Raw genomic sequence first — 24491 nt, forward strand, 5'->3', positions numbered from 1 at the left:
ACGGTGGCAGCGGAGCATCACGACGGGCGCCCTGTATCGCATCCTCACCGCGAGGCCTTCGTCGTTATCTGCCCACTGCCCTGGCCGCTGGGCCCCTGCCATGCCTCCGCTGCACGCTCGTATTCCGCACGCTAAAAGAGGCTACTTTGACGCGCCGCGGGTGGTGCCTGAGCTACTGCTGCGACCTCACTCGCTCTTCTCGTTTACCGCCGTTGCCAGACAAGGCGCTGCCCCGTGGCCGCCACGATGAATGGCGACCTGAGTCTGTCGCAGACGCTCGGCGGACTGCGCATCGCCAACCCGGACGAGGACGACTCGCCGCCGCCCACGCAGCACCAAGACGCGCCCGACCACGACCATGCCGTCGCCCAACACCCGCCCCAGGACCCCACGTACGCCCACTCGTACATAGAAGAGGAGCCCGCGAACGCCTCGCTCCAGCCCGCCGCCAATGCCTACCAGAGCTCGCCCTCGGGCTCCCCGGCCGCCTTCCCCTCGCCCCTGGCCGAGACGTCGTCGACGCACTCGCACTCGCCGCGCCTCTCCCACCGCCAGTCGATGCCCCTGCAGCACCAGGCCCAGCACCAGCAGCCTGCGTATCCCCCGTACGCCGCCGGCCCACTGCTCCAGCAGCAGCGCAGCGCCGCCCCGACGTCGCAGCCCATGCGAGAGCGCCCCGTCTCCACCAGCATGTACCAGCACCCCAACCTCTCCACCTCGTCCACCACCGCCCCGGGCACCTACCGCTACAACGACGACGCAATGGCTGGCGATATCCGGCGGACGGCGAGCTCGCGGGTTGCGCCCGGCGCCATGCCCGTCAGAGAGGCCAGCAGGAGAGATCCGTACCGCCAGTCAGCCCAGATGTCCGCCATGAACGGCCCCATGCCGCCCCGGAGAAGCTCGCGGCGAATACCCATGGATGCCGGCGTCTCACAATTATCGAGCTCACCCTACAGCGTGGAAGGCGGGCCGCTATCGAGCAGCGAGGAGTGGAAGGAGAAAGGCGCGGCTGTAAGCACCCGCCAGGACCTCGACCAGAACGGACGGCCGATAACGCGTGTCGTGAAGAAGGGCGTCAAGGACTTCAATTTTGGCAGGACACTGGGCGAAGGCTCCTACAGCACAGTACTGGCCGCCACGGACCGCCAGACATTGCGCGAGTACGCGATCAAGGTGCTCGACAAGCGCCACATCATCAAGGAGAAGAAAGTCAAATACGTGAACATCGAAAAAGACACCCTCAACCGACTGACGGAGCATCCCGGCATAGTCCGACTCTACTACACCTTCCAGGACGAGCGATCGCTATACTTTGTGCTGGATCTGGCTGCGGGCGGAGAGCTGCTGGGCTTTCTCAAGAAGATGGGCACATTCGACGTCGAGTGCACGCGGTTCTACGGTGCGCAAATACTGGACTCCATCGATTACATGCACAACAAGGGCGTCATACATCGCGACTTGAAACCGGAGAACGTCCTGCTCGACGATGCGATGCACGTCAAGATTACTGATTTTGGAACAGCAAAGATACTCGAGCAGAAACACAACGGCGTTAGCTCGACAACCGGCGATCCGCTGGAAAGCGTGCAGATGGACCGCGCCCAATCCTTTGTCGGAACAGCCGAATACGTTTCACCCGAACTCCTCACAGACAAGAATGCATGCAAAGCCAGCGACCTGTGGGCTTTCGGATGCATCATCTACCAATTACTCGCCGGCCGACCACCGTTCAAGGCCGCGAACGAGTACATGACCTTCCAGAAGATTGTTGGTCTAGAATACACATTTCCAGATGGCTTCCCTCCGCTGGCAAAGGACTTGGTGGAGCGACTGTTGGTGCTGGATCCGTTGACGCGGTTACCAATGGAGCACATCAAGAACCACCCCTTCTTTGAAGGAATACAATGGGGCAAAGGCTTGTGGAAACAGAAGGCTCCACGGTTGAAGGCCTACAGTCCGCCGGCACAAGAGCCCATCAAGCTGAATGGTAGGAACCCTTCTACGCCTCAGGAAACGCCAATAACACGTCCAGGCCCATCAACGCCATCAGTAGCGGCATCCACCCAAACCCAGGCACGACCGAAGCCGCGCCTCATTACCGAACTACCCCCTCCCTCCCAACTAGACATCGACTGGTCACCGGTCCTCACCAAGCGAGACGAGCGGATATTGAAGCTGGGAAACATGTTTGTGACGCAGCACCCGGCGGGTCATGTTGTAGGCGGAAAGGAAGAGCCTGTGGAGCAACCCAAGAAGTTCTCGCGCTTCTTCGGCGGCAACACGGTCAAGAAGCGCCAACGGCTCGTCATGATAACGTCGAATGCACGCGTACTGATGTGCGCAGCAGGCACGAATGACAAGAAGCTGAAGGAAGAAGTATCGCTGCTCTCCGCAGGCTGCGCATGGAGATCATTCCAAGACTCCAAAGGCCTCACTGCTTGGCTCGTAGAAACAGTACGTCACCCCCACTCCCATCCCAACCCAACACCCACTAACACCCCTCCCAGAAAGAGAAGCAATACGTCTTCGAAGACCCCAAGAGTACGACGAGCGACCCCGACGGCAGCAAGTACTCGAGCCAAGAATGGCTCGACAGCATCGAACAAGCACGCGACTACGCGTTCGCCCAAACCATGACCAACTCGTACTCAGCCGACGTAGGTTTGAACGAGCTCGTTTCAAACCACACCACCCCGACCAGTACGTTGGGAGGAGACTCCGCCCTCGAGGGCGTCAACATACCCGCCTCGCGGCATGGCGGCGGCGGCCACCTCCGCAAAGATAACACCGAGACTGACTCGATCAAGGGCAGGAAGCGCTTTAGCAAACGTCATTCCAAGAACGGTTTGGCAAACTTTTGAGAGAGAAGTAAAAGTGTCACATTAGTAACGTATCGGTACGGTTTACTATGGGTACTGCTCTCGAGAAATGCCAATACCCGCGATATCACTTGTCGTACTATTATCCCGCTCGACTGCTATTATCTGCGACCGAAGTGCTGCTCATCTATCAGCGTACGGCGTTCCAGGTGTCTTGCTTTCCTTTGTGTCAAACTACCATACCAGTCCAGATTACCAACCATCCAAATTCCCTTTGTCACTCAAACTTATAGGTACGGACATCCCACAGAAGATCTATCACAAGCGATATCCGTTGGCTCAGAACAATTGGCATTTAGGGGCCGAGGCTTGGGCCTCTTGTACCTTACAGAAGTAGCCAAGTGGGTGGCATTTTATCCGCTATACACCCCGATGGTTCTTTTCACAACTCTTCTTCTTTTTCTTCAGTGTATAGGGTTCGTTCTTTGAACTTGGGAGACGGACGCGTTAGATTGGGCATAGTTGTTTGTCGGCGTCGCAACTATTCGTGTGCGTGTGTATTTATTGATTGTTTGAAGGAAGAGGAGAGAGAAAAGGGGAACGGAGGAAAGAGAAGAAAGGGTGTGAGAGTGGAGAGGACGAGGAGGAGCAATTAGATTGAGCCATTTCGTTTGGCGTGGAAAGGGTTATACAAAGTGGCTTTTTAATGCATGAGTTTGCTGGTCCTTGACCAGTTGTCTTTGCACACCTGTCTATGTTGTTTTGCTGTGAAGGTGATGCGTGAATTCGCAAGTACAATATGCTGGTTGTGAAAGTATTCGTCTCAATATATACGTTTCGATGCTAACCCTCCTTCCTCCAGATAAAATACACGTCATAAATATAAACGCAGAAAAGAACTATGCATGCCCTCGCACTTCATCATCAACCAGCCAACCGGCGGCGTGTTATCAGTGACAGTAAAAAAAAAAAGAGAAAATCGCTAAAACAGATGCAAATGCAACCCTTCCATCCCATCCCTCTCTCCCCATCCCATCCTTCCCTCACATCCACATCACCCTACCACCCATCCCCAAAAATCTCCTTCGGACTCTGCACCAGCTCCTCCTCCACCCTCGGCCGTCTACTCCCATACTTCCTCCCCTCTTTCTTCTCCATCTTGCGCTCTTTCCTCGTCGTCAAATGCGGGGTCACGGGGGTGATGGGTGTAAACGGCATGTACGGGCTGTACGGCGTAAAGGGCACACCTGTTTTGGGGGTGCCGAGAGCGAGGGCCTCGACGCGGCGGTCTAGGACTGTGGTTTGGATGCCGGGGCTTGCGAGGGGGGAGGCGAAGGAGCGCAGGGGGAGGGATGCGGGTTGGGTGTTGAGGGGTTTGGGGGGGTGTTGGCGGGGTGAGGGCTGGGATGTTGATGTTGGTGGTGGACCAAGACCGAGGCGTTGCGGTGCGGGTCGGGGAAGGGGTTGTACGCTATCTAGTGCTTCTTCTGTGTATTGTTCCGGCGACGTTGGCGAGCTCGTCTGTGTCGGTGGCGAGGGAGGGACACCGGGGTTTGCGTAGAAGCGCGGGGACAGCGGCGTTCGTGCTTCGTCGTCGGAGTCTGCGCCTGGGTACTTTGCGATTGGGCCCGAGATACGCAGGTTCTTGAGGTTGAAGCGCGCGTTTTTGCTGCCGGTGGAGTTGGTGTTGGAGTTTTGGGAGCGCTTGGAGAGGATGCTGCGGGGGCTTGGGGGTGGGTGGGCGTCGGCGCGGAGGTGGGTGCTTTGGGTGGGTGCAGCGGGTTGCTGGACGCTGTAGTTTGGTGGGTAGATGGCTTTTACGGGTGAGATTGGGGTTTCGCTGTGGGATTCTGGGCGCGCGATGCTGATGTTTGAGGGGCGTCGTCGCTCGGTGGGTCGGGGGATGGGCTCTGTTTCTTCTACACTGACTTTGGAGGAGTGCTTGCGCTCGTCGAAGTCCATGACGGCGGCGTAGAGACGCTCCATGTCTGCTTGATCCTGACCCCGGTGGGCATCAAGAACCTTCTGGTCGAAAGAGCTTGGTGACTGAACAACAGGACTCTGTGGGTTGCTAACAGCAGAGTCATTCCTGTTCCTCTTGAACTTCCCGAAAAACGACCGCGCGGATAGCGGTGGCGATGTGAGTCCAGCTGTTCGAAGAGCCGGTAGAGTCGGTTTATCCTGGAGTTCCAGCTCCAATTGCTTGGGCGGGTCAAGAGCCTTTCGTCTCATCTTTCTACCAACAGTGAGGAGAAGAACCCCCCAGATAAGTACTGTAAAGACGTAGCCGCCAACAACACCGCAAATCTCGTACGGCAGCACGTTCTTGTCTCGGACAGCCTGGTATGAAGCAGGAGGCCCCTCGTCAGCCGCCGGCGTGGGGTCGCGATAGTTATCGAGAAAGTCGTAAGGCGCAGCAGAAACACGCGATGCAACAAGAAGCAGTGAGATGAGTGCCGGAGGAAGCGCTCCGACGAGCATCGTAAGCCGCGCCCTCAGGTCGAGGGGGGACTGGAAATATATAACAGAGAAAAGAGGAATAAATGTGACAATCAGATGTGGGCGGTCTAACTTTCGAGCTTGCTTGCTGCTTCGTCAAGGTCGTCCGGGGTGCAATGTCGATCTAGGGCCGCAATTGCACATGAATGAGTGCCCGCTATCCCGACTGAGAGGAACCGGGTGAAATGCAGAGTGTAACAGCAGGCGACATGGTGATATGAAGAGGGATGGGCAGCGGGTAAGTACTTTGATCGGCGGTCTGCAAGTGGTCGGATGCAAGGAAAGAGCGACTGGGTGTGATGGCTTGGGAAGGTGCATGCGCGGTCTGATTGGCCGGCCTAGTTCTTGAGCTACATTGGGGCGTCCAGTGGATGCTGTCTCTCAGCCGCTGAGGCGGGGTCGCTTCGTTCAAGCTAGGGCGAGATGGGATGTGCCGATGATAAATCTCGACATTCGAGGCTTGAGCTATAAGTATCGAGTCTATGCGGTGATACGCGCAACTGTTGTGCAGTGAGTTGTCGTCGTTGTGGTGAAGAAAACCTCGAGAAACATGTTTACCCGGGCCGCAACGCTCGAGCGCACAATACTCGAGACTACCAACACCAACCTCCCGGACATGCGCGATCGCCTGCCAGCTCGGGGCACAGTCAACGGGAGACGGTCCGCATGCATGAAAGGCGTCCCCTGCAAGACCAAGAAATGCGCACCCGTTCTGCGTTTCCCATTGGCGATGGAGAACTACCCAGGGCTATTCTAATGCCATGTCCCCACTTATGTCTTGAAGCTTCCTATTGGCTACAAACGATGGGAGAACAAGCTCTCTACTGAAGTGCTATGCGCAAGAATCTACTCAATACTGGAGTACATTCAATGCAGCAGAGTATGAGACCAGCTGTGACCTCCAAGATCCTCCCCCCGCCCGCCTCCCCACCCACCTACGACGGTGAGCATGCATGAAAGGCAGCCCCTGCACGCCAGAAAATGCGCACTCAATCCGCTATTCCCATTGGCCACGAAAATCTATTTTAAGCGCCCGACTATACCTACATATGCGAATCAGCGCACAGTCACCCCATCACACTAGTAATCACTCGCCATCACGGAGCCACTATATTGGCGACATCCCAGGATCAGACATCTCCTTCGCAGTCCGACTCGTCACCTGAAGTGAACAATTCTACGCGGCCTCGTGGCTTAATGCCCGTGATGGGCGATGCAACGAAAGTCACAGACTAGGCTTGCAGCAAGGACCGATTAAAACGCCCGCATCACCCCCCGATGCTGTGACAGCCGTTCGCATTGGCCGTACTCCTCTTTCGTTCACGATTCATGCAACACTTTCGGCACTTTGGTTTGCCTTACTGTGCTTACGAACAGACGCTGGTGGAGAGATAATGTGGCTTCATTATAGCCTGGACTGACTGCGAGTCGTCATCACTATCACTACCTAAGGAAGCATCGTACCGATGCCGGATTAGCGAATGCTAGCAAACATATCTGCCCAGGAGAGGCTATGGGAGCTTACCCTGTGCCTGCCAGAACCGAGCACCGAGGTGGTGTGAAATACGCAGTTTGAAGCGGGAGGCATCACTTGCCCTCTGCCTTGGCTATGAGCTTTGCGTCCAGACCGGTAGGCTCCCAGAGACTCTTGTCTTTCTTGTTTTGCACCCACAGGATGTCGCCTTTGAGATACGCCACTGCGCCTCCGCGTCCCGTCGCGCTTGCTGTGACACGGAAAAGCGGTAGACCGGTCTGGTCGTGGGCTTCGCGGAGAGGAAGGAGAAGGAGATTCTCTTCGGCGCAGAACTCTTCTACAATGTCCTTGAAAGTTGGCTCGTCTACTTGTGGTGTAGGCCGAGATGCTTGTTGGTTGACGGATTTGGAGAACTGAGACACCTCTGGTGAAGCTCCCGTGCTTTCCACCTGGGGCGCGGGCAAGTCTGTCAGTCTCGCATCTCCAAGATCCAATGCCGTGTTGATGAGTGAGTATGCCTCGTTCCATGACGAGGCGACTGAAGGCAGATTGTTGATGTCGTCCTGCAAGATCTCAGTCCTCCACCACGTAAGCCACGTCTGGACTTCCTCAAAGACCACCTCCGGGCTCGTGAGCCATTGGTGGATAATCTCGAGGAACTTGGGAAAGAACTGTGCTTTCAGAAGCTCTCCAATAACCTCATTCGATATCAGTCCCTTCCAGGCGAACACAGCCTCGAGTGGCGCGAGGTCTTGTTCAGCGGGGTTGATCTCAAAGCTGTCTCGTAGGAAGGCGGACAAGCGGGGTACCAGATGGGAAGTGAGTAGATGATCAAACTCTGCCTTTCCAAATACCTTTTTCCATTGTTCCATACCTGGTAGCGGACCTTTGGAGAGATCGATAGATTGCAGCGCATGTCGGATCTTGCGCTTGATCTCGGCGACCAGGCCTGATCCCTTGGGGTCCAAGTCAGCTGGTCTAAGGAAAGGCAGCCACTCGACGACCCATGTGTGTGGGCTCTTCTTGAACTTTCGCGGGTTCCACTCGTGGACAGAAGTGGAGAGTTTTGTAGTCACCTGTTCCAGCACTCTTTTCGCGATGAAAGGTGGGAGGACTGGCTTCCAAACTTCTAGCAGGTGGACCATGGGTTGGGGGTTCTTGACGTCCCACTGCGTGATCGCTGAGCTTACTTTTGGCAGCCAGTGTTTGAGCATCATGGACTCATATGACGACGTAGTGCCGCGTTTTATCGTGTCTTCTTCGTCGATTGCGGTGCGACTAACCAGTGCTTCAGAGGGGTGGGTGTAGGCCTGGGATGCAACCCTCCTACTTCGAGGTTGTATGATGTTCGCCATTTCGGAGAAAGCTGCGGCCACGCCTTCCAACGCACCCTCGAGCGGCTCCCACGAAGCGACCGCTTTTGAGAAGTGAGGATGTATAACGGCAATAGATTCACGGTGTAGTGGCTTGGACGGGTAAGCCGCGCGCAGGCTCTTGAGGCCTTCGCAGACAACCTCGAAGGTACCTGTACGCAGTGACTCTATCCGTGCTTGTAGGTCCTCCAGCTCGTCCATCTGCTTTTCGAGCGCTTCCAATTCCTTCTGCAACGCGTATTCCTGCGGAGGGATGGCTTGCGACTCTACTTGCAGCTGTTCGAATGCCTCCGAGAAGCTGTTTAAATCTCTCCGTACGCGCGCTTGTAGGGAGTTCTCGAATGGGACAATGTCAGGACCGCGGAGCGACACGCCTGAAGTAGGGGTCGATGCGCCGGTTGTCGCGTCGATGATGGATTGTAGCGCAAGCGGCACATGCATGCCAGCTTGTTCGAGTTCGAAAACGGTCTTCTTCGGTCGTGGCGCTGAGGATCGTGTCTCGCCCCGAGCCTTGGCCTTCCTCTTTTTCTTCTCCTGGCGCTCCTCTTCTGACGTGTCGACATACTTCTCGCCATTTTCTTCGGCCTTGCGCCGCTCCTCGCGCCGTTGCTGTTCGCTCTTTTCTGCGACGCTACCAATACCGCCCTTGGTGCCTCGGTTCACCACCTGGATAGGCTCTGAGATACCAGCGCCTTCTTTTCCCAGACCACCCTCGCCCTTGTATCCCATCTTTGCCAGCATCTTGGCACCAAAGCCAGACTTGAGCGCGGAGCCATCCTCAGCCTTTGCCCGCTTGTTAGGCTGCTGGCGAAAGCTGTGTTTGCGCTTGCCACCTTCGTCCATGGTGGAGGTGTTCGTATGGGGAAATATTCGAATACGAAGGTGATATTGGCAGCCGGCAGCTGTTCGGTGCGCGCGATGAGTCTGGTCGTGGGTTCGATGTCGCAGTGGTGTCGCAATATACGGGAGTGAATCAGGCAGACATGCGCGCCACGTGATTTGTCGTGGAAGGACCGTGGGCGAGGCGGGAGTGTTGTCGCAAAATGATGTTCAGTCGCGAGTTCTGGGTGACAGCGCCAAGAACCGTTAGGTCTGGGTCGCTCCTGCCGTAACGTGCTGGGTGCTATTCTTGGAAAGGATCGGGGTCGATCACCCTTCACCCATGTCCGGTTCGGTGCAACAATCACACCAAAAGTCTCCTTTACCAGAGTCGCACCGCAGTCAAGTAGGGACTCTCACCTCTGCGGCGGCCCTCTACTGTCTGTCTTTGTGATGACTTCCCCCAAGACTGACCGCGACCTCCGTCATCCGGTGCCCGATCTCCAGTCGCTGCAAGGGGCATATGTGGGCAACATCGAACGCCTGGAAGAACATGCCGAACGCATGAGCGAGTCCGGCTCAGACCTGCAGGAGGAGATTCGGAAGACATACTCGGAACTAAAGCTGACTGACAGTCGGCGATCTTCACTACAGACGAACGACCTCGAGCCTACGAGACAGGCCAGCACCCGAAGTCGCGGCGTTTCGATAGGCTCCCACACCAATTCAATCGTAGACCTCAACGGAAATGCACGATGGGGCGGATACTCTCCGGGCGGTTACATAACCTCTCCTGCAGGGTCTCTGCGCTCAGGGACAGGCAACTGGTCGAAACCCTCGACTTCGGTCCAGCGCCAGCGCTCGGAATCAAAGGCATCGCGTCTCGGACAGATTGTACACCCCGAGGAAGTGGAGGAGGAACACAATGAAGAGCGCGACTCTGCTTCGCCGCCCCAACGGAAGGTCTCGTCCTTTACACGCATATTCGATGAAGTCGCGAATGGTCTGCCAGAAGAGCTGCGTAACAGTATCCATATAGGCACCCCACCTAGACGCCCGGAGCCAGACGAGGAGTCGCAGAACCAATATCCAGACTACCGCGATTTCGTAGACCGACCGCCGACAGCAGCCTCGACCGACACCACACACCAAGCACGTACACTATGGCATGACTTCGATGGCGTCCACTGCCCAGATACTGTCGAGGAGGAACCCGAACCATCCCACCACAGCCACAGCCGACATTCCTCCAATCATTCCTACATGATGAAATCCAATCCGAGCGTTCACTCCATAGGCGCACCGCCGCCGGACGATAGCATGGTCTTCTACCCGGCTCCCGTACCGAAGATGCTGAACCTACCCAAGCGCCTGTCACAATTGCCTAATATGAGTCAGCAAGCCAATCGTCGGTCACGATTGTTAGATTCCATGCAAAACGAGCATAGGAAATCCATGCCATTGCTTGGTGATAACCTAGCAGACCCGAAGCCTAACAACAGGAAGAGCCGGCAGAGTCTCATGGCACTCCCACCGCAACTACGAGCAAGCGCTTACTTTGACAATCGAGCTGCCCCCACTCAGGAGTTTGCAGTCAAGGGAGAGTCTGCGGAGGATACGCTCGAAAGCATCCTGGACGCTTCTGCACATGCTCCTGTGTCTGCATTCACTGATCATCCATTTGCTGGACATGTCGGCGACGAGGTGTACGGTGCGGAACGCAAGCGCAGGAGTTCCAAACTACCGGAGATGCCACCGACACTGGCAGAGACGCGAAGACGCAGCTCGTTCAACATACTGGATACTGACCACAACGCGAAGGGCGAGCGCCTGAAGAAGTTGAAGAAGCGGAACAGCTCGGCTGACATGAATCTATTACTTGTCAAGGCAAGTGAAAGCCGGATGAGCCTCGGTGACCAATTAGAGGAGCGTGATGAGGACGCACGAGGACCGGATGGACGTGATCCCGATGCTATTCGACCTTCGTTTGAAGAACATACAGAAGACCATTACGAAGAAGGAGAAGAAGAAGAATCGAGCGAAGAGGAAGGGGAGTCCGAGCCACAATACGGCGCGCCGACTACTCTTCTCGCTGAGCTTCAGCTACGCAAGGCGAAACAGCAGGGTCGGAAGATGAACTACGTGACGCTGATGGAGCAGGGGTTGATTGACGGTAGACAAACCCTGCTCCAAATGAACGACGTGGCCGAAGCCGAGAAGCAACGACGAATCCGCAAAAAAGTAAACCTTGCGTGGGAAGCTCCGCCGGAAGAAGACTCGGATGACGACGTACCACTTGGTGTTCTCTACAGACCTCAACAGCAACAGCAAATGCGTCAAAAGAGCATGGGTCTTATCGAGCAGCGAGAGTTGGAGGACCGCGAACCCCTCAGCAGCCGTCGCACCAGGCTACTCGGCATTGACCCGAATCAACGACGCACACAGTACCTTGGAGCCTCGTCAAGCCAGCTCAACCTTCCTACCATCACAACCCCTGAACCGGACTCGGATGAGGAGCCTGGCGAGACGCTGGCTGACCGTATGCGCCGCATCAAAGAGAAGCAACAACGTGAATCAGCACTCGGCGATGTGCGCAAGAGCACAGTCAGCGATGACTTCGCCTCCGAGATGATGAGCAAGTTCGGTGTTCCAGAAGGCCAGGAGCAATCCAAAGACACTCATCCAGCACCCCCTCCCGCTGCCGACGACGAAGAGGAAGAAGAGACCCTCGGCCAACGTCGAGCCCGCCTGCAAGCCGAAGCCGCCTTACGAGGCGAACAAGCCCCCCAGCCTGGCCACCGACCCAATCTGCGTTCCTCCAGCAGTCTCGCCGACATCCTCTCCGCCAATCCCATCGACCCGCACAACCAAGCGCGCAAAGTATCCAACGAAGCCCTCGTCTCGCACCTCCCCCAAGGCAGCCTCCTCCATCAAAACGAGCTAGACCAAGGGCGCAAAAAGCAGCAACGTCTCACCGCAACCATGCGCGCCACATCATACGGCTCCATGGACCCACTTCTGAAGAACATGACCAACAACCAAAAAGACGACGACGACATCCCGCTCGGCCAGAAAATCCAAGCCTACAAGAACGCTCAGAACCCCATGATGATGGCCAACCAGCAAAGAATGAGCGCCATGCCGCCCCAGCAAGGTATGATAGGCATGCAGATGCCAGGCATGATGAACGGCATGGGACAACACCAGTCCATGATGGGTATGCCCATGCAGATGGGCATGCAGCAGCCGGGCATGATGCAACAGGGTGGCATGATGGGCATGGGATCGCAGATGAATGGCATGGGCATGCAGATGAACGGGATGGGCATGCAGATGCCGATGCAGATGGGCGGGATGCAGATGAATGGTATGCAAATGGGTGGCATGCAGATGGGCGGGATGGGAATGAATGGCATACAGATGCCGATGGGTATGAATGGAATGATGCATGGGGGGATGATGGAGCCGCCCATGGATCCCAGGCAGAGGGATCAGATTGATCGGTGGATGCAGGGGGTTAGGCATTAGTTTTGTCTTTGTGCGTAGTGGGTGTGTTTGCTTGGGGTATGGTTCGGTGTAGCGTGTTTGGTTGGTATCTGGCATCTGGCATTTTTTGGGATGGCATCGTATAGCGTTAGAAGGGCGAGTCAGCAATATCTGCATTATCAGCGTTTTGAACATATTCATTAGCATAGCAAGTAGGTAATTTCGAGGGTATATATATGGTACGACGAATGACACAACGATCTCATTCCTTTGGCTTTCAATCTAATACTCATTTTTCATTCCAAGCAAACATTGTGAGTTGATCACTTTTTCTCTACCATAAACCATGATTGCATCAGACTTCGTAAAACCCATCCCATCCCATCCCTCACAACCACCCAAACACACTCCCCTAAACATTCAACTCACTAACCTTAGCCCCCTCAATATACCTCGCATACTTCGCCAACTTCCCCTCAAGCACACCCCCCTTCCCACAAAACTTCTCCACAATCTCCTCGCTCCTACCCGTATACAACTTACTATCCAGCATCCCATCCAGCTCCCCCCAGATCGGCTTAAAGAACTCCGTGCTACGGATCCTATCCACCAAATCATTGCTCTTACCCTCGTTCTTGACCTGCGCACCAGCCTGGTGCGACAACACGCGGATCTGCTCGTGGGCTTCTTGGCGCGACTCACCCTTCGCAACGAGACGCATGATGATGGACTCGGTGATCATGAAAGGAAGTTCTTCCTGCACGCGCGCGTCGACGCGCTTGGGGTACACGACGAGGCCGGAGGTTACGTTGTCGAGAGAGAGGAGGATGGCGTCGGCGAGGAGGAACATCTCCGGGATATCCATGCGCCGAATTGCGGAGTCGTCGAGGGACCGCTCCATCCATTGGTCGGAGAGCGTGTTGGCGAACGAGGCGGGCTTGGACATGAGTTCGCGGGACAAGGCGTAGATGCGCTCGGAGCGCATGGGGTTGCGCTTGTATGCCATGGCCGAGGAGCCGATTTGGTCTTTTTCAAACGGCTCTTCGAGTTCTTTCCACGCCGCGAGGTGCCGGATGTCGCCGGTGATCTTTTGAGCGGACGCGCCGAGCCCGCAGATGGCGTTGGCGATTAGGAGGTCGACTTTGCGGGTGTAGGTTTGCGTCGAGATGGCGTAGCAGGATGGGAAACCGGCTTTCTTGCAGAGCAGCTCGTTGAGCTGGTCGCACTTTTTGCTGTCGCCGTTGAAGATCTCGAGGAACGAGGCTTGCGTTCCGGTTGTGCCTTGGGCGCCCCGGAATTGCAGGGTCTCACGGACGAGCTCGATGGCTTCGAGGTCGAAGAGGAGGTCTTGGGCCCATTGGGCTGCGCGCTTGCCTACGGTGATGAGTTGAGCGGGTTGCAGATGCGTGTAGGCGAGTGTGGGCTCGCTCTTCCATTGCAGGGCGAAGGCTGAGAGGTTGGAAATGACCTTTGCGAGTTTGGGGAGGAGGAGATCCAGTCCGTCGCGCATGAGGATTAGTTCTGCGTTGTCGGTTACGTAGCAGCTTGTTGCCTGTGGGATATCAGTTTGAGTCCTCTTCAGTTTCACACGCACAAAAACATACTCCGTAATGGATAATACCAGCAGCAGCCGGAGCGACCTGACCAAAAGCGTGTACATGCGCCATAACATCGTGTCTCCTCTTCTTCTCCTCGACCTTGGCAACTCCGAAATCATCATCCGTAACAGTCAGATGCTCCCTCATCTGGGAAAGCGCATCATCAGTGATACTCTGGATACCAAGCTCTTTCTCTGATTCCGCGAGGAACAACCACAGCTTGCGCCATATCGAGTGCCGGCTGCGCTGCGAGAAGAGTTGCGACATCTCCGGGGAGCAGTACCGGCCCGTGAGAGACGTCTGGTACGCATCGAAGATGGTGGCACCAGATTGCGCCTTCATAGTCGATATGCGAGACTGGATATCGAGGGAAGCGTCTTGAGCGGCCATGATTGCGCGTGTGTATGAGGGGAGAGTGAGAGTGTGAGAGTGATGTGGTGGTCGATGACTTTAACGGTTCGTTTGTGGATTAGCCCGATAGTCTTCCGAATTCGGTATCAACGTTCGCTCTCCAACGTTCTTTGGAGTAACTCGCAACACGTATGCTAGCACTACAATCAAAGGGTTCTAGAGCTGAACTGAGGGAGTATCGTGAGGTCAAATTCCAAACGGTGATTCACAGCGTCGTGGGCCACGCTTTTTCTATCCCAACAGACCAATGACGTCCTCACGTGTAGCCAAAAAGTTTTGGTCCCTCGCTAAACCCCACATTTAGCTACTATCGCACCTTTGCAAACGCACGTCAATGGTCGATTGTCATCCTACTGTCGGAACCTGAGATAGGCCGATCGACAAGAAAATGGCGATTTGGAGTAGCAGAAATTTTCCCGCGCGCGTTGTTGGGGTTCTGGGCGGCTTTGAGGCTCCTTGTAGCGATCTTTTGCTACAAGGCATCTCCGAATTGCTTCACTCAGACATGTCCTTCAAGCCCTCGGCGGTTGATTTCCCGGTCGTATTCAATTGAATGACCAAATACTCCCCCACGCAAGTGACATGTCAAGTTCAGACGTGTTCAACGGCATAACTAGAGTCTAGACTTTGGTATCTCATGATGCGCTTACTCCACAAAACTATATCCACCAAGAGCCGTAACCCGTTCATGCGGTTCATGCGGCTCTGCCCAAATACGAACTCCACATTTGTTTCCGCCTCCGCGGGCTCACAGCGCCGGTCCCTTCCATACGTCGCGGTTGATTTTGAACAGGTTGCTCTGCTTGTGTGGGAGACTGATCTCGCGCTCCTTGTAGAAGCCAGCTTCTTGGAGGTAGTTTGCCAGTCTAGACAGTTAGCAACGTACTTCACATGTAGGATCGGAGACTCACTTCTCGTTATCAACCCTCGGCTCCAGCATGACCCTCTCCGTCCGGTTATCCGCGAGCCAACAGTAGTGCACTAATGCACTCAACCAGATCTTGACCCTATGCGCTCCCCTAAACTCCTGCTCTCCCACCAGACAGTGGAAGCCTCGGTCGTAATCACTGACGATGGGCAGGTATTTTCCAAGGTTGTCCTCCTTGACCCAGTATAGCTCGAAGTAGCCAAACGGCTTCCCGTCCCAGCACCCCATGACTGGGAACGAGTTTTTCGATTGTAGACCGTTCTTGAGGAACTGTTCCTGGTGGGACTGTGGACCCGCCTCGCCCCAGAAATGCGACACGCGGGGGTCGTTCATCCACTTGTGTAGATATTCTGGGTCCGACATGCCATTTGGACTGGGCGCGTGGCTAGACACCGGGCCCTGGTGTCGAAGCGCTTTCGAAGAGATGGAAGCTACCCGGAAAGACAGATATTGCCCAACGCTGGGTATGTACCTCGTGTATAGTATCTCGCCCTGCCGAGGTGGCTTCGGTCGTATCGGGTGTCGCGTATTGTTCGTGAAGACGTATTGCGCAGGAGGCGGTGGGTAGAACGTGGGTAGATGCGAGCTCGAGTGGAAGGGACCTGGCGCAGTCGGTGACCACAGGCCTGGTGAGACCTGGTCGAGCTGATGCTCCTGCTTCGCATCAGACCCAAGCGCGGGGGACGACGGTCGCGAGGGATACGGCGAGCCTGATGGGAAAGGTGAGTTGGTGTTGGCTAAGGGCGAGAGAGTGAACAGGTATATTCTGGGATCGAGCTGCCAGAAGGTCCTGCGACTAACAAACATGCGCGTCCAGCCTTCAGGAGACGACTCCTCTTGCGCACACCCAACGGTCGAATCTTCACTGGCGATGAGTCCCATGCGCTCCAACTTGGGCAGCACGACCTTGCCCTTGAACACACCCTCCCTGTTGATGTTTATGCGCCATTCTCCCTTTGGCTTTCCCGCATCTGCAGTGTTCTTGGAGATCGCATTGGTGACCTGGAGCGTCGGTTCAGGCTGGTGAAAGTACCAGTACAGTGTCGCCCACAGCATCATCGCGATCTGGCGGGTTGGTGAGGCAGCGGGCTTGTACTCGCTACTGCTGGGGTTCGATATGGACGATATGTAGAGGTGGTCTCCGTTCAGGGTCGGCTTCTTGAAGCGATGCACATGGCGCGGTGGGAATAGCTCCTCCTCCCCCTGCTGCTGCTGCTCTTGTTCGTCCGTAGGGGGCTCATCTTCGGAATTGAGCACAATGGTCCAGCCAGGCGGGAACGGCGAATGCGTGTGAACATCGCTCGACTTGAAGAAGAGGCCGCCAAACACGGGCGTGACGGTAAGGTTTTGGCCGTTGGGCAGATGGACGACATTGACTGGCGCCATGATGACGTTGGCGGGGTAGCTCGATTATGTTAGAAGAATGATGGAGCGCGAAGCACAATGGTAATGGTAATGTTCCAAATGCAGGGCAACCCTCAATCACCTCACATGGGGTGAGATCTATGGTACTTGGATCAAGCGTCTCTTTTTTGCGGCACGCGATTGACAAAAACTGCACAGCTGTCACCCACGTCTTGATTGACTAGTTTCTGTCTGAGAACGCCCGCGCGGGGCTTTCGCGGGGCATTAGCATACACTGGAGCTTTCTGTTCACTTTGAGATACTCTCACATGAGAATGCACATGTCCTGATACAGATGCTGCATACATCATGCGAACGTAAGGCGACATGCAAGCGTCATCATTGGCCGGGGAGCGCATGGCCGTGAGGGAGTGGAGGAGCTCTGAGCTCGGCGGTCGGCATGTTCGCATATGACGAAATGGGCAGTTAATAAATCCGAAGCTTCCCCAGAGTTCCACGACCTCTCAACACCACAACACCAACAACAACACACCACATACTCAATTGAACGCATCACATCAATTGAAGCCATCATGAACACCGCACTCCTCCGCACATCCGCCCTGCGCTCCGCAGCCCGAGCCGCAGCTCCCACCACATCTCGCGCCGGCCTCGCAGGCACGACATTCGTCCGCGGCAAGGCCACGCTGCCCGACCTCCCATGTACGACTCCATCCTATTTCCTACAGAGTCCACATACTAACACCCTTCAGACGACTACGGCGCGCTCGAACCCTCCATCTCGGGCAAGATAATGGAGCTGCACCACAAGAACCACCACAACACCTACGTAACCTCCTTCAACAACTTCAGCGAGCAAATCGCCGAAGCCAAGCAAAAAGAAGACATCAAGGCGCAAATCGCCCTGCAGCCCTTGATCAACTTCCACGGCGGCGGCCACATCAACCACAGCCTCTTCTGGGAGAACCTCGCGCCTGCCAACCAGGGCGGCGGCGAGCCTCCGAGCGGCGCCCTGTCTGCTGCTATCAACAACAGCTACGGTAGCCTTGACGCGTTCAAGGAGAAGTTCAACACGGCGCTTGCGGGGATTCAGGGAAGCGGCTGGGCGTGGTTGGTGCAGGATACTCAGACCGGTGCTATCCAGATTAGGACGTATGCGAACCAGGATCCGGTTGTTGGGCAGTTCCGTCCTATTCTGGGTGTTGATGCTTGGGAGCATGCTTACTAGTGAGTTTACTGTAGGGTGTTGATGAAGAGCTTCTCACTAACGATTTCTAGCCTCGACTACCAGAACCGCAAGGCCGAGTACTTCAAGGCCATTTGGAACGTCATCAACTGGAAGGCTGCTGAGAAGCGCTTCCAGTAGATCCGATGCCTCTTCGGCAGGACAAGGTTCCTAACTCGCCGTTGGCTAGCAGCTAATCAAGATTAATCGATCTTCATAGTTTGTATAGTGTAGTAATGCAAGCGGATGAATTTACTCAGACGATCTCTTCAACGCATCCGGAGAATATTATAGGGCGTGCAATATGGTAGTACTGACCCCATGTATCTGAGAAGCACGTACGCTTAGGACATCTGACGAAGGCCATAGTAATATTGTATCTAATACATGCTGCCATAATAATACCCTTGTTGCCTTGTAAGCTCATCCCAATCAATCTTTCCGCCCCGTCTGTAAACTACCTTTGAAAGTGGGTATCGTTCCCGCAAACACCGTACAGAAAATACAAACAAGAACAGAAAAACCCATCCAACAAGACCAAAGTCTGGAAGAAACTACAGAACATTACACAAAGAATACAACAAACATTACCAAAACCGCCTCATTTCTCAGCAGTAGGCGCCTCAACAGCCCTACTCGTCCCATCCACCTCCACAATCTCAATCTGCCTGCCCCTCCCCATCCCCGGCCACTCCCCTCCAGATCCACGCTGCTGCCACACCTTATCGACCTCGCTACTCGGGCTTCCCGGCGACGACAAGCCCTGCGAGGAGAACCCCGGAGAAGGAAAGCCCATGGCGTTATATTCGACCATACCCCTGGACTCTCTCTGATGAAAAGCACCGGTAGAGCGGGCGGTATTCCTTGCTTCGGTCCTACGCCTCCGCCAAGCGAGAAACACGACGAAACCGATGAAAGAGAGGAAGAGACAGGCGCCGATTGTGCCGCCTACTATAGCGCCTAGACTGGGCTTTGAGGAGTTGGATGGAGAGGCAGAGTCGGACTGGGACGTAGGCGAGCCGGCTGGTTCCTTGGTGACAGTCGCATAGACTGTTTCTTTTTCTGGCGCACTGCTCGATAGACTCATACCCAGGCTGTGGTATGCGATACTGGTGAAGGGGCTGGCTGCGCAGCCGTGTTGCGTAAGGACTATTCGGTCATAGATGACGTGGTATGCGTAACAGGCTGGTGCGGAGCTTTCTGTGCATTTCAAGATGAAGGCGTTGGTTGAACAGGCGGCGTCTGTGCAGGAGGCTGATAGAGCGGTGGACGGGATGCAAGTTGTGGCTAGGTTGCAGTCGGTCGTTCGGGATGAAGGGCAGCAGCCGAGTGCGCCGAAGACCTTGTTTGAAGAGCATTCATCTGTGGGGTTGGGACATGTTATTGCGCTGACTATTAGATGTTAGTGAGAGTCAGAAGTAGATGGAGGATGAGGTTACCTGAGATGCCGGCACCGGATACATATCCACAAGTATTAGCTCCGCCGTCCTGTCGTCTGGAGAGATCAAACGGTAACTGTGGAGCTGCTGTAGGTGCTGGACTCCAACCATCCATCGTCGGAGTATATTGTGTAGCCTCAGGTAACGAAAACGCAGCCGCATATACCATGGTCGATTCTAACAAGGCAAGAAGAAGAAGTGTAACCGCCATCTCGATTCCATGTGCGCAGCTCTTTAACTTAAGAAACAAATCAACCTCGAACCAAGTAATCAAGTATGACGACGGCCAGACACCAGAAAACGTCGTGCACGTCGAGTAGTATGAGGTGCAAAAGGCGAAGATCGCTACGCAATGCAGCAGACTATAAGAAGCCCACAACATCTTACGCGGCTGAGTGCATGTGGGAGGGAACCCAGCACCCTAGCAACACCTGTTGCGGCAGGGTAAGCTCCAGAGCTTCCCTGGCTGTAGAGAACGGGCCATGGCCCTGGCGATCCAATTGAAAGCGGTTTCGTCTGGCGATGATGCGGGTGAGCTGGGGTAGCTTCAGGTAAGGCGTCGCATTACACCCTTCACCTCTTCGCACATCAGTCCAATCACGTCGGGCATTTTCCGCCCTGGACGAGACGTGTACGCGGTGGGCCAGTGAGGGGGTTGGGCAAGGTCTGGTGTACGGCCGAATGGAGGTTGGTGTAGGATCAGGTCGGCTTGGGGCGCAGCAGCGCATTGGTAGGTGGGCTGGTGGGGTGTAGAGTGAGTGGGTCTAAGCCTGCATGTGGCGTTGGGCGAAAGAAGGTAAATATAGCCCAAGTGAGCACGATGCACAGCATAATTATGCGGGATGACGAGCGGGGTATAATACTGCAGTAATCCCTTAGTTCGATGTCGTTAGCTATTGGGCGATGAGGTGGAGAGTTGACCGTCAGGCCTGCGATGAAACATACAAAGATGTATTGCACGTGGATGCACGTGGGGGATTACTTGCACTGCCTTTTTCGGCAGATTGTGGTCGTAAAGCTGGATCGCTGTTGCATCATTGAGTGGTAGTCGGCCTGGGAAATGAAGCCAACAGACAAAGCAGAGCGGTCGTACGCGAAGGGTCGTCCTGCAGTTAGGCTAAGACATCTGACGGCCAAGGCCAGGTCGTGGTCTGAGGCCTCCCTTGCGTGAGCTTTGATGTGTACGTAATGGCTCTGGTAGATGTTTGTTTTGGATTCAAGATAGCATGCCCGACTCTTCCTAGATTCGTCTATATACAACGATGGTAACCATAACGCCTGTCGATGAATCCATCGACGTGAACTCCCCCATGATGCTGTTTCGTACGGGTGGCCGTCGTAAGGGTATACATAATGTACAAAGGAATGCGTGGGTGGTCTAGTCCCGCTTGTGGGGGCCGACGATCTTAGGGTACATTCTTGAGAGGTGGTAGTTGATGTTGTTCTTCTTCTGGTTGGGGTTTCGCTATGAAGGGTTAGACGTGTTTGTGAGTTGACAGGAGGTGAACGTACTGGCGCATCCATGCATTGCCGTAATTTCTGTTCAAGCTGTGCGCAGCCTTGCACACTGTAGCCGGAAGATGCCCAGCATCCTGTAGCCATGTCAGCCCAGATTCGTGGTGGCTTCCCCATTGCATTCCACATAGCGTTGCGCCTTCCTTCGATATATTCCAATCTCTTCACATACCCAGAACTGATGACATTGCTCCCAAGCATGGGTTCGCCTCTGGCTTGTTCGGTCGGCGGACGCGGAGTTTTGGCAGTGGTGGGAGGGGTCGGTGCGTGGCCGACTGGACGGCGGTGCCTGAGGGCTTCGGCACCATCTTGTAGATGCGGTTCGGGAGATGAATGCGACTTGGGTGCGACGTGAGTGCTGGTGCTGTACAGACTGCGAATGGCGATGGCGTCGTCGTCGTCGACTCGGTGGATTCAAAAGTTTCCGCCGCGGCAATCTCCTTAGCGTGCCTGCCCCATCCTAATCCCTGTCCGGCTTTGTTTACGATCGCACCTTCCTAGCGACGGAGGCCAACACAGACGACACCCTCGTCACGACCCTACTAACGAGCCTACGACACAGTTCCCATGTTTGCGCGCCATTGATCTATTCATTACAGTAATAATACACGGCCAACGTCATGGTTTTCACTCCGCGCAAGCGCGCCGCACCCACAGCAACGTTCGACAACACCTGGAACGAGACCAATGCGGCATTTCTCGACCCAAATGCGCTGCCAGTTTCCAAAATACCGCGAGGATGGGAGAGGAAACAAGAAGTAAAGAGGGTGGGAGAAGGAAAGGAGAAGAAGATCTGGCGCAGATTCAATCTCAGGTCGCGTGCCGACGACACACCACAAGAAGCAGAAGACGAGAAGGAACGAGACGCGCGTTCAAGACCAGTAAAGAGGCGGCAGCACATGAGCCCAAAGGCTATGGAGAAATCAACGAGCAAGCTTGGCGGCAAGAAGCGCGCGTTCAAGGCGACGCGCTGGGACCGCAGGAAGAGCGTTCTGCCACGTACGTTACCGACACGCATGACTGCGACACACGCTGATTACTTATAGGAAAGAGAGCGACTCAAACTGAGGACCCCGCGATCGGCGCAAACGACGAAGTCGATAGTGAAGAGGAGGGAGAAAGTGCTCATACCGTGGAAGGCGAGGATAGCATCAACGAGACAGACACAAACATAATCGAACAGACCGAACTATTGGAAGACGTATCTTCTGCGTACGAAGAGACATCGACTTTCACTTTTGCGATGGACGCGCCGACGGCCGAAGCTACCGAATACGAGATCATAGACGCAGACGACCGACAACAAGAAGAGGCAGAATCCACACAGGACGCGACGCTCGCGAAGCTATTCCGTTCGCCACTAAGGGAACAGTCGAATATCCCGACCGCATCGCCGGAGAAGGTCGATTATCCAGAGCTCCCTCTGAGCGACAACTTGGAAGGAGAGGCGGAGACGGCTATGACCGAGGTTGTATCCACCGAGATGATCAGCAATGTCGCAGAGGAGACAAATCAAGGGGAAACAATCTCCATGGGCGGAGGACCCCGAGAGAACGTTGAGATCACAGACGAGGTTGTCAAGCAACAAGACGAGACCATGCATGAAGAGGCGGACCCGGTTTCAGAGACACCAGAGCCGGTGACACAGCTTCAGTACCCAGCGTTGCCGTTGGAAGATACTACGACTTCGCCGCTACCAGCGCTCGACGAAGACGTTAGCGAGGAAGACGAGGAAGATGTTGAGTTATCTGAGGTTGAGCTAGGAACATCGACAGATGCTGTTCGGGAGGAAGATATACTCATCTCCCCTGAAGCGGTCGACCGTGAAGACGAGTTTACGGAAGCTTCTTTGCAACTGAACATATTGCGGGATTATCAAGCAGCGCTTCAAGAGCACAGTCTTGCGCCTACCACAGTTCAGTCAGAGTCCAATGAGCTTGAGCAAGAAGAGATGGATGATGATATGCGGCCTGAGGAGGAACCAGCCTCTTCTGAGGCTCTTCAGTCCCCTGCCCAGGACCGTGCCATGGCCGACGCGCCTGCCTCAGCATCTATAGACATCGCCGATGGATTGACATTCTCGTTCACACCCAGCAAACCACAGTCACCCACCCCACGCAGACTACACTCGCCTCCGCCTCCACCACGTCCAGAATCCGGACCTGACGATGTCACAATGACGGTCGCTATCGATGATGACACGGCCATCCTCAAGGACTTCCTGACTCGTGCTGCTGCAAGCAAGGCTGAGAAGGCTGCCGTCACTACACACAAGAGAGAATCTCTACAGAACCGACGAGACTCAGATATCATCAAACATGCCCTAGCCTCACCCCGCAAGGTGCTTGAAGAGAAGGACCCCAACTCACCCACTAAGCAGCACACCGAATTGACGCTGGATCTGTCACAAACACTCACACTAGCCAAGCCAGATGAAAAGCTTCCGTCACCTATCCCCGGCGCGACAGAGGCCGAAACCGCGGAAGAGAAGAGCGAACAAGGATCAAGACGTTCTGCACGAGCAAAGAAGACAAGGCTACCCACTCCCGCGTCAATCGGCCCAGCACCAGCACCAAAGATCAACATTCGCCGTGCCGACGGGAACGAAGTCGTCGTACTCAAGAAGGACGACGCCAAGGTCCTCGCCGACATGACCCGCAACAACACGCGCAAGAACAAACAGGGTGCTTTCTGCGTCACCGTCCGACTAATGAAGCTCGCTATGGACTACTCCAGTCTCCCTCCCCTCGACGACTCCACCAAAGAACTCGTCGTCGGCAAAAACGTCCGCTGGGACGAAACACTAGCATACTACCAAGAGAACCCCGAGACCCTCGCCAACGCCCTAGCAGACGCAGAGTCCCTAGCCACACCAGACGAACTAGGCATGTCGGACTGCACCCCCGAGCCCAAGAAGAAGAAGGAAAAGACCAGTAAGACATCCACACCCAAGATACGCAGAGTACGTGGGTTGGGCACATCGAACGGTACGCCTGGAAAGGGTCTTCTGGCACCTGCTAGTCTCCTGCCTGAAGCGGTTCAAGAAGAAAAGGCCGCGACGCAGGAGAAACAATCTACGAAACCAAAGTCGACAAAGGTCAAGAAGATGTCCGTTGCCTCGTCTAGCTCTTCTTCTTCTACCCCCGCGGCTACTCCCATGCCTACGTCAACATCAACATCCCTAAACAGCAGTCTCTCCTCCAGCACAACGGACACAAAACTTCCTTCTCTCGACGTCGCACCTGTAGGTGTCCAACGCAAAAGCCGGCTTGCTGCGCCGAAAAAGGTCGTCCTGCCACAGACATCTTCGTCTACCAAGGCAGGTGATAAGGAAAATGTGAGTAGAGTGGGGATGGGTGACGCGACGCCTAAGAAGGGGTTGATGGCGCCCAAGGTGGTTATTCCGCCTAGTGCGACGACGGCGGGTGTGGGCATGGGAGTAGAGTCCGGGTTGCCGAGACGGAGGGGGAGGAAATATTAGCTTGAGTGTTGAAGACGGTGTAATGTTTTTGGTTTCATCTTTGGGATGTTCTATAC

At 55.2% G+C, this 24491-nt stretch overlaps 9 protein-coding genes across 9 annotated transcripts; 4 read left to right on the plus strand and 5 right to left on the minus strand.

Moving 5' to 3' along the window:
• Positions 1-246: 246 nt before the first annotated feature.
• J4E78_007433 (uncharacterized protein) lies at positions 247-2864 on the plus strand (the record flags this gene model as incomplete). Its single annotated transcript, XM_049368039.1, has 3 exons — positions 247-1990; positions 2036-2457; positions 2511-2864. The coding sequence occupies 3 exons, from the start codon at positions 247-249 to the stop codon at positions 2862-2864; spliced, it is 2520 nt and encodes an 839-aa protein (XP_049220360.1).
• Positions 2865-3881: 1017 nt separating this feature from the next.
• J4E78_007434 (uncharacterized protein) lies at positions 3882-5303 on the minus strand (the record flags this gene model as incomplete). Its single annotated transcript, XM_049368040.1, has 1 exon — positions 3882-5303. The coding sequence occupies one exon, from the start codon at positions 5301-5303 to the stop codon at positions 3882-3884; it is 1422 nt and encodes a 473-aa protein (XP_049220361.1).
• A 1605-nt stretch (positions 5304-6908) lies between these two features.
• On the minus strand, positions 6909-9011 carry J4E78_007435 (uncharacterized protein; the record flags this gene model as incomplete). The annotated part of the gene is made up of 1 exon (XM_049368041.1): positions 6909-9011. One exon carries the CDS (start codon positions 9009-9011, stop codon positions 6909-6911), a length of 2103 nt encoding a protein of 700 aa, XP_049220362.1.
• Positions 9012-9440: 429 nt separating this feature from the next.
• Positions 9441-12515, plus strand: J4E78_007436 (uncharacterized protein; the record flags this gene model as incomplete). Its single annotated transcript, XM_049368042.1, has 2 exons — positions 9441-9621; positions 9724-12515. The coding sequence occupies 2 exons, from the start codon at positions 9441-9443 to the stop codon at positions 12513-12515; spliced, it is 2973 nt and encodes a 990-aa protein (XP_049220363.1).
• A 370-nt stretch (positions 12516-12885) lies between these two features.
• J4E78_007437 (uncharacterized protein) lies at positions 12886-14461 on the minus strand (the record flags this gene model as incomplete). Its single annotated transcript, XM_049368043.1, has 2 exons — positions 12886-14025; positions 14078-14461. The coding sequence occupies 2 exons, from the start codon at positions 14459-14461 to the stop codon at positions 12886-12888; spliced, it is 1524 nt and encodes a 507-aa protein (XP_049220364.1).
• A 769-nt stretch (positions 14462-15230) lies between these two features.
• On the minus strand, positions 15231-16796 carry J4E78_007438 (uncharacterized protein; the record flags this gene model as incomplete). The annotated part of the gene is made up of 2 exons (XM_049368044.1): positions 15231-15348; positions 15394-16796. 2 exons carry the CDS (start codon positions 16794-16796, stop codon positions 15231-15233), a joined length of 1521 nt encoding a protein of 506 aa, XP_049220365.1.
• Positions 16797-17347: 551 nt separating this feature from the next.
• On the plus strand, positions 17348-18141 carry J4E78_007439 (uncharacterized protein; the record flags this gene model as incomplete). The annotated part of the gene is made up of 3 exons (XM_049368045.1): positions 17348-17477; positions 17528-18002; positions 18054-18141. 3 exons carry the CDS (start codon positions 17348-17350, stop codon positions 18139-18141), a joined length of 693 nt encoding a protein of 230 aa, XP_049220366.1.
• Positions 18142-20817: 2676 nt separating this feature from the next.
• J4E78_007440 (uncharacterized protein) lies at positions 20818-21262 on the minus strand (the record flags this gene model as incomplete). Its single annotated transcript, XM_049368046.1, has 3 exons — positions 20818-20904; positions 20952-21031; positions 21127-21262. The coding sequence occupies 3 exons, from the start codon at positions 21260-21262 to the stop codon at positions 20818-20820; spliced, it is 303 nt and encodes a 100-aa protein (XP_049220367.1).
• Positions 21263-21574: 312 nt separating this feature from the next.
• Positions 21575-24435, plus strand: J4E78_007441 (uncharacterized protein; the record flags this gene model as incomplete). The annotated part of the gene is made up of 2 exons (XM_049368047.1): positions 21575-21953; positions 22001-24435. The coding sequence occupies 2 exons, from the start codon at positions 21575-21577 to the stop codon at positions 24433-24435; spliced, it is 2814 nt and encodes a 937-aa protein (XP_049220368.1).
• Positions 24436-24491: the final 56 nt, after the last annotated feature.

Source organism: Alternaria triticimaculans (assembly GCF_023758025.1).
Source record: "Alternaria triticimaculans strain BMP 0046 chromosome Unknown scaffold_11, whole genome shotgun sequence".
In the NCBI taxonomy this organism is placed as follows: Eukaryota; Fungi; Ascomycota; class Dothideomycetes; order Pleosporales; family Pleosporaceae; genus Alternaria; species Alternaria triticimaculans.